This window comes from Diadema antillarum, unplaced genomic scaffold (assembly GCF_040938485.1).
Source record: "Diadema antillarum isolate AM-2024a unplaced genomic scaffold, OU_Dant_1.0 seq00000821_RagTag, whole genome shotgun sequence".
Lineage (NCBI taxonomy): Eukaryota > Metazoa > Echinodermata > Echinoidea > Diadematoida > Diadematidae > Diadema > Diadema antillarum.
The window spans coordinates 3916997-3926131 of record NW_027271698.1 but is presented as its reverse complement, the minus strand read 5'-3'; the positions used below and the strand labels follow the sequence as shown (position 1 = coordinate 3926131).

At 38.4% G+C, this 9135-nt stretch overlaps 1 protein-coding gene across 1 annotated transcript; it reads right to left on the bottom strand.

Moving 5' to 3' along the window:
- Nucleotides 1-1165: 1165 nt before the first annotated feature.
- LOC139739897 (ubiquitin-like domain-containing CTD phosphatase 1) lies at nt 1166-8913 on the bottom strand. The gene is made up of 7 exons (XM_071650498.1): nt 8754-8913; nt 6784-6961; nt 5753-5868; nt 5439-5537; nt 4361-4497; nt 3008-3121; nt 1166-2391 (listed from the first exon to the last, which is right to left on the bottom strand). The coding sequence occupies exons 1-7, from the start codon at nt 8911-8913 to the stop codon at nt 2245-2247; spliced, it is 951 nt and encodes a 316-aa protein (XP_071506599.1). The 3' UTR covers nt 1166-2244.
- Between the last annotated feature and the right edge of the window lie 222 nt (nt 8914-9135).

The window sequence follows — 9135 nt, the reverse complement described above, 5'->3', positions numbered from 1 at the left end:
CGTGCATTTTAATTTCGCGAATTTCGCGAGCGCCAAGATTCGCGAAATTAAAATGCACGCGAAAGTTCTTTTTTACACTATATGCATTGAATGCCAGTGGCAGTTCGCGAAAATTTCATGCCGCAAAAAAGGCCGTCAGCTCCAATTCGCGAAAAATTCATGCCGCGAATATATCATGTTTTACAGTAAACATGATGGCCAAGACTCCAACATGGGAATTCTAAATCAGTAAAAATTTGTCTGAAAAGAAATAGTAAAATTTTAGAAGCACTACTTACAATTTGATCAAAATTTGATATAAAGCATTCAAAGGAAGTTATGAAATTTAAAAGATTCATCAATTTTTGCAAAACAGTTCTTGTACAGTTGATATGAATATGCAAGTGAGCTGATGATGTCATCACTTCATAATTTTCCTTTATGTACCAGAAAATTAACAAAAATTCAATTCTTCTGCTATGAAATAGTAAACCTTATATAATTCTTGGCTGAATAATTTCAAAATAATGATCGGTTTTACAGGCTACATAAGAATTTGAGCCTTGGGTATAATTTGAGCAAAAACAAAACAAAACAAAACAAAAACTGGATATCTCAAGACTATATGTACAAAATACTGTATATATGCAAGTTTTACGGCCATGACTCATCAACTTACTATTTGCATATTCATATTGACTATTCAAGGTACGTTTGTAAAAATTAGTGAAATTTCACAATTTCATAACCCCTAATTTTTACCCAATTTTGATCAACAATCGCATTTTTACTGTTATACTGGCAATTGGAATTGTATGTTTTTGTATAATCTTTCCATTTTTTGAGTGCATAGGGACATGATATATGGGCACCATCAATTATTACAATTATTCAAATGTTGTCCTTTCTTTTCAGACTAACTTGACTAGTACAGAATGCCCCTTTAAAGGAACCCACAAAAAGACCTTCAATCTAAAATCAGATGTAAGTAGAGGGTAAGTCTAATAGCATCAGTCATGTGTGCCCTTTATGAAAGAGACCTTGCTGATGCAGCCATTATTTCCTTTCCCTTCTTGGAGCAGTTAACATCAAATCACACTTGATGCATGAAACATTGGACATGTTTGGACAGAAACACAAGTGGCATACCAATTGACTTTTTGAGTTTTCAGCTTTATTCCTTTTGCTTGCTCTGAAATATTCATACAATACCCCATGGTACAATAGTTGTCATAACCTGGTTTCACAAGATGTAAAGAACCAAATACAGCTGTAGGTGTTCTTCAATGTTAAAGTTGATGCAAAAACTGTTGCTAGCCTTGACAAACATGAATGCCAATAGTAACAACAAAAAATAAACCATACTACATGTAGTTGAATCGGAAGGATGTCTAATATTTTGTGGAGACAACCTCAGGAACTGAATACAATGTTACCTTGCTGTGCAGAAATGATTTCTCTTCTCTTTGCTACACATATTTTTTTTATCTGCTTAATTTCTCCTTCCCAACACCTGGGATTATTGAGGAGTCAAAATTGATGTGAAAGTGAATATTGTTGTGATAGAGCTGTCTACCTGCTAATACAGTGGACTCCCGTTATAATGAAGTCCTCGGGACTGGCAATTTTCTTTTGTTATATCGAAATTTCGTTATAACCGAATGAATAAACAATAAAAATATATAGAGTTGATAATGTTGCAGCCCTTAATTTTACTTTGTTGTAACCGGAATTTCGATAGATGACCGTGTTCGTTATAATGGGAGTGCACTGTACTGGTAAAATGACATGACACTAAAAAAAAAAAGGAATTCTACAAAATTATAGAGATTTATGAGACTTGCTCTCCTTGGCATAATTTTTTCATACTGTCAGCAAACTATTTACAGCAAAAAGTATGAAAACACACTTCCGGACCCATTTGCTAAAGATGTTTGCTGTAATTATAAATCACAACAATTGCAGTCACCATAGCACAACTGATCAGCAGCGAATGTGAAGTTGTTGCAATTATTGTAACATATAATAATTGCAAACATCTTTAATGAAATGGGCCCCTTGGTTACAGAGTTTTTGGGCTCCTTTTCCCCTCCAAGAAAGGACAATGTATGCAGTAACAAGTCTGACAGGCACTCCAGGTCTTTTCCATTGGTAGTCACGCCCACTTGAAGTTGGTGACAGCACCCATCCAGACCACTGTCGACGCCCACCCAGACTTGTCCACGCCCACCCAGACTCGTCCACGCCCATCCCAGCTTGCACACTTCACCTTGGTGGCTTGTAGCGCTCCCAGTGTCTGTGGTTCAAGTGGCTGAGGTCATCCAGGGTCGCGATGTCCTTCAGGTAGCGAGACAGCTTCAAGAGCTCACGGTCATGCTCCCGATTCTTATGTGCTTCCCGGAAAGGTCGTATCTTGTGGAGAGAGGCAGAAAGGCTTTAGAGTCCATTACCAAAAGACTACCACAAGACTACCCACTTGGCATGTCACATCAATACACAATGTCATGCAACTGTGCTGTGTGGAAAAATTACTCACTCAAGAGCTGCACAGCATCAAATCATGAAATCGTTACAAAGCATCCTAAAACTTGCAAGGGACATTTCGGTTTATTATCACACAAAATCTGAGGCATCTAACTTGGGTCAAAGATCAAACATATGCCCAATTCCCAGTTAATATGAGGTCTGGTTATTTTTGCTGCCATCAGATACTGTACATTTGGATTCAATAGGTAGATGTGAAAGACAGAATGTTCTGATTTTCAAAATTTGATGGTCAGTACAACAGTGGGGTGCAGCTCCACACCCTCACAAGTGTTTTTACGGGTCAAATTAGAGAGAAGACAAATGCTCAGAATGAAGCAAAACTCTACCACTTTTCACTGTCAATAAGCTATGGAACACACAATTGTGAGGAGATTGTATTCAAGAAACATGATTTATGTTACTTTCAGAACTACACAAATACCATAAATTGCATCATATGTGTTTCTAAACACACGTACAGATGAGTCCTTTTGTTATTTACCTTTAGGCCGTTCTGCGGATTCATCAGGAAATTCCTTCGAAGGTCATCAAACATGATGGTGTTCTTTGGAGTGTACTGTTCGTACTTGCCCCAAATCACCCCCAGAGGCTTGGTCTATCGGAAAAATAAACGGGGATAAAATTCTGGGTAACAAGAACCAAACCAAAATGTACCAGAAATCTCCACATTTTCTATGTTGCAGGAAGAAACCTCACCATGTACAGTCAACCTTGCCTGAGTCAAATCTACTTGGACTGAAGAAATAGCTTCGCCTTTGAGAAAATTCTGAGAAAAAGACCTTTGACTTAGGCAATTATTTGATTTATGCGAGGCCAACCTAAGCAAGGTTGACTGTATTCATTGTTCACTCTCTATACTCTTTAAAATGAATAGGTTCTACACACCTTGAACTACAGTACAAGATAAAAGATTATTGTAACTTGACAAAGCCAAAGTTGTAACTAGATATCTCACACAACAGCATGGACCAAACTTGGCAAAATTCCAGCATATTATGGCTTGCAGAGTTTACATACAGTTTGGAATATAGGTAATACATGTTTCTGATTTAACAAGTACCTAAAGTTTGCTGCAACCAACTTGTATTTGTTTTTAATTCTGTGAAATCACAGAGATAAAATATTACTACATATTGCAAGCAAAAATATTTACATGCTTTTATTTTTGCACTAGTTTCATGGCACGTGAAATGCATGAAAAGTTCCACTTATATACAGTATATCTAGCATTATGTAGTAAATACGGCAAAAATCATATATGTAGGCCCCATTTTGTCAAAAGATTTAATCGATTATAAATTTCCTTAACACTCGGGCTGCCACAGATTTATGATAGAAATCAACTACACTGTATATAATCAATACTAACTCTTCATAAAATAGGGCAATGAACTTATTTGTAATTGGTTACATCCAGCTGCCACTACAGAGCACTCCCGTTATAACGAAAATGGTTATAACAAAATTCCGTTTACAACAAAATAAGAATTTAGGCTGCAACATTATCTTCTTAGTTTTCTATTGTTTATTTGTTTGGTTATAACAAAATTTCAATATAACAAAAGAAAACTGCTGGTCACAAGGACTTCTGTTATAATGGGAGTCCACTGTATTTTCAGGAATGCCACACATTTACACTTCAAAATCAGGGAGGTTCCAAATAGCAATGATGAAAATTCTTGTATGTTACATGTGCATGCATTTCAATGGGCTAGTATCATTCCTAATCACAGAGGGTTTCATATTCTATTGCCAGGACCTGAAGAGAAATCTATAATTTTCAGGGAGCCTCATTCAGAATCAGGATGACTCTATGATAATCAGCTCTGCATACCTCAATCACACCGTACTTTTGTGTGTGCACAGTGATGCAGGCTCGGCTGTCCACCATGAAGGCAATCTTGTAGTTTGGATTACTGCTGACACCCAACTCCCTCATCTTCACCTCAATCCACTTCATGTTGGTAGCAGCTGCAAGCACAAAGAGAAATCTATTTGTCATCTAGTTAATATCAGAGCATCATTTCAGTTCTATTAGAGGCCTGGCAACATTTGTAAATAATGCTAGCATTGTGCAACATCTGCAAAAATTAGAGTCAGCCAATGGAAAATGCTTCAAAACAAGAATTTTCACAAGAGAAATATTGATGCAATTACAGTCATTTTGGACATCAATGGGAGAAATATGAAAACCCTGTTCTTTTTCTGGACATGCTTACAACTTTTGCCAGCAAGTGATACTAGGATAATGAACAACTGGGTCAATGTTTAAGAGTCTATATCTTGCTGGCTTCTTTACCTACACTATACAAGATTCTAAAATTCCCATTAAGGCTTTGCATTTGGCCCATTACCGGTAGGTTTCTGATAGTTGTGGGTAGCACAGCCTTCATGCTCCCATCACTGTAGTACAGTAGTTCCTTGTTGAGAAAACTTTAGAGAGCATGCTGCTGATTTCACATTTCCTTGAAATCTGTCAATATGTATGCATCATGCCTCAACGTACCTTTGTGATGCAGGATGTATACTCATTTACACACATACAGAATAAGTCATATTTGCAGAATCTCCATGTGCAAAATATCTGAGCATGATTTAGAGGACATGAAGTCAAAGATAAATATGGTTATATTACAGAGTCTTCAAGACTTCATGTTACATGGTTTTATTGGTATTTTATTCAAACAGAAGATATCATTAATTTTTTAATGTTAAAATTTATCATTCTCATGCATTGTGTATGTAAATGACATTTCAATTCAATTCAAGTGATTTCTTAGAGTAAATACCAATTGAACATAAAATGATGATGAGGACTGCAGAAATAACAGAGACCCAGCAATTTGACAATGGTTACTTTGCACTCTATAGGAAATGTTGGAGCAAGAAACCAGTGTATCAACCAGACTCACACCAGATGGCGATGTCGTAGTCTTCGTAAGCTGCTGTCAGGAACTCATGAAGGTGTGGCCGCATCAGCTCCCGAGCATTCTCTGCCACAGAACGATGATCTTCAAAAGAGGAGATGAGCAAATGGAAGATTAAATTTTTACAAGCTCATCTGGTTATAGGTAAAGGTTGCACAGAGGATGGAAGAAAAATTAGCATTATACATAACAATGTACACTTGTATACATAGAATTTGGTCATTTTAAATGAGTTCAACAAAAGTGTCAAAAACTTATGATAAGTTGTTTTCAATGTGATTCACAGTTGCTGCACATACCAAAGAAGGTGTAATCGACATCAAGAACAAGAAGTTTCTTTCCGGGCCTGGATTCATTGACGACTTTGATCTCGTACTCTCGCACACGTCGCTCCACTTTCTGCAAGTACTCCTCTCTGTTAACAGAGACAAGAATATCAAATCAGTTGAGTGCTACAAGGGCATTCAGCCTGTCTACACTCTACAGCACTAGTGCCCTTCTGGCTCTTAATTTATTTAAAACAATTAAACATCATCAACCAAGACTGATGTCCATGATGATCAGGGGGATATTCCATGCTAGGGCCGCAGAATGTTTTTAAGGTATAGGGGATTTAGATGGGCTGCAAGTCAATGATTACCATTGCCCTTTCGCTTAATAGACAGGAAGAATCTAAGGACAAAATCTTCAGTAAGTATATTATTTGAGCACTGTGATTTTTGCCAGATTTTTTTTTCTACTCCCCCACAACCCACCCCCCTCCCCCAAAGCTCAGAATGTCATAGAATAAACCCAAAATGAATTAAAGATTACCATGAAGTTACATGTAACATCTTACTAACATGATAAATGCTGTCTGGTTAAGTGACAGACTACTGATGATCAAAGTTGTACAATTTGTATCATCAAAACTACCGGTATTACAAAGTACATACTGTATATTTTTAAGATGAAGATAGAATGGACACACACACACACACACAAAACCCAACAACAACCAAACAAACAGAAACAGGGCCAGAAACAGGAAGATGGAACATACATGGAAAGAGACAGGAAAGCTCAAGATAATCAAAATTGGTCAATACCACTTGGATGGACCACGAACTCTTTTAAATATGCCAGATTTTGTCAATAAGCATCACATATCCTATTAAAAAGTCCTTTCCATTCACAATTTTGTAGGGTTATTATACAACATATACAGACAAATTTTTGACTACATCAAGTGGAGCAATAGCAAAAGACAGAGAACTTCATTGAAATTAGATAAATGATAGAAATGTATGATCTTTACAATGACATTCTTTTGAGTACACCATATTCAAACCTGTTCTCTGTGGCAACTTCTTCATCTTCAATATCGAAGTCGTCAACGACCTCGCCAATGTCAGCCGGCTTTTCATTGGCTGCCAATATCGTTTCTTCCCTTGTGCCCATCATCATGATCTTGGTGTTGGGTTTGATGTTCAGAGCACATAGCTGGACATCATCTCCAGGAGGCTTCCCTACAAGATATAAAATAAACACATACACAATAACACACAGTAGAGCAATTATTGTAGATTGCTGTATGCACAGTACAAGAAACATTACCACCTGCCTAAAGATGTTTCCTGACTAGTTGTGGATCTGATACATTGTATTGCAGTACCCTGATTTCCAGCAAAACACTAACAGTAACAAACACGTGTCTTACAAATGGAGAAGCTGCATATCACTGAATGTATGTACCATATTGTATGAAACCTGCTGTGTGTATCTATTTTGTGTGTGTGTGTGTGTGTGTGTATCATGTGTCTATGATGACAAAATAAAAATTGAGATTAAAAAAATTTGATATATTTAACATACATTGCTGATGATATAAATTTATGTAAATTTTATGTATTATTCTAATACTAAAAAATACTGCAGAAAAGCTTAAGTGATCAAATACCGGGGGTTTTACCCTACACAACCACATACTGACATACATATGCAATGTGTGTTGTGTGGCTCAATGGTAAAGTCTAAAGACACACGATGGTCATCGATGACGATGGTCATAATGGTGCATTTATATGTGCCATATTTGTGGTTGTATAATTTACTCTGCATTTTTGTATTATGTGTAATTTTATACATACATGTACAAAAAAAAAATGCAGACAACTGTTGTAGATCTAATTAATTCAGTTCGGGAAACCCACTCACAAGGGGGGCCCCCTCCTTATAAGTAACCCGTCCCCCTTATAAGTAACCCCGTCCCCCTTATAAGTAACCCCCGGGGCACCCCTTATAAGGAGTCTCCACGCTTTTTTGCAATGCAACGCGAAAATGAAAGGACTGCGGCAATTCGCTTGATTATGTCCATAAAGCTTCACAAGTTTCCTAGTTACTCACGAAATTTGAGCAAAATCGGTTCGAGGCATCATATCTAAAATCATGGATTTAAATGCGATGTCAAACGACCCATGCGAATGCTGAAATGCAAGCGATTACTGGCGTGAGTGTCGCCAGGCGCGGCGGCGCGGCAATGCTTGAGTGCAGACGTGGCGACTGAAAGCCCGTGGCGACTGAGTACATGTACTCAGTCGCCACGTCTGCACTCAAGCATTGCCGCGCCGCCGCGCCTGGCGACACTCACGCCAGTAATCGCTCGCATTTCAGCATTCGCATGGGTCGTTTAACATCTCATTTAAATCCATGATTTTAGATATGATGCCTCGAACCGATTTTGCTCAAATTTCGTAACTAGGAAACTTGTGAAGCTTTATGGACATAATCAAGCGAATTGCCGCAGTCCTTTCATTTTCGCGTTGCATTGCAAAAAAGCGTGGAGATTCCTTATAAGGGGTGCCCCGGGGGTTAATTATAAGAGGGACGGGGTTACTTATAAGGGGGACGGGTTACTTATAAGGAGGGGCCCCCCTTGTGAGTGGGTTTCCCGAACTGAATTGTACCGTTGTCCGAGATCAGTGCATTTTACACCTCTAGGCTCTAACAAGTTACTACCCAACTATCTACCGATTTATGATACGCCGCATGCAGCTAGCTACGCGGCCGGCAACCCGCATGCTGCATGCTGCTGCAGCTGAGCTGCCGGTGGGTAAATGCAGCATGCAGCAGCTGCTGCATGCTGCAGCTAGCTGCCAGCTCCCCCCGTAGCTGCTGCGCTGCGCTACCGTTCTAGCTAGCTGCTGCTATGCCACGACAGTGCACAGTGGCAGTGCACAGCACTGAGAGTTGACGTGATGATATGGGCATCTTATCGCATTGTTACCTGGATGATGATGAGCTTAATTCGTAAAATCCTACCTTTCAGTTTCAGACCAAGTAGCTTCTGTCGGTGGGGCAATACCCCTGTCTTTTCATGAATAGCATCCTTCAAATCCTTCACGGTATCATTTCCACACACTTCGGAAAATTCGTACTCTTGTCCGCTCCACTTGACAACAATCCGCATGGGGGCTTCCATCTTTGATATTTACATCCTCAGCCGCAAAATCTCTTGAATCTGCAAGTACATTTATATTGCAAAAATATTAAGTCATAAAAGTATCCAAGTAAAATCCTTTTAACAGTTTTTTTAGTTTTTATAATTTCAAAAATGAGTTTTTAAATCTTAACCGTGAATATTTGGGACTCTGTATAATAAAATACCCAGGTATCCCCTCCCACCTTATGACAGAAACAGCAC

What these genes read in the sequence shown, in the direction of transcription:
- LOC139739897 (XM_071650498.1), bottom strand. Translation starts at nt 8,913, where the DNA reads ATGGAAGCCCCCATGCGGATTGTTGTCAAGTGGAGCGGACAAGAGTAC. An exon ending in ACTTGGTCTGAAACTGAAAG is followed by an intron (nt 6,962 to 8,753) that starts GTAGGATTTTAC and finishes TATATCTTGTAG; the next exon opens with GGAAGCCTCCTGGAGATGAT. An exon ending in TGTCGATTACACCTTCTTTG is followed by an intron (nt 5,538 to 5,752) that starts GTATGTGCAGCA and finishes CCTCTTTTGAAG; the next exon opens with ATCATCGTTCTGTGGCAGAG.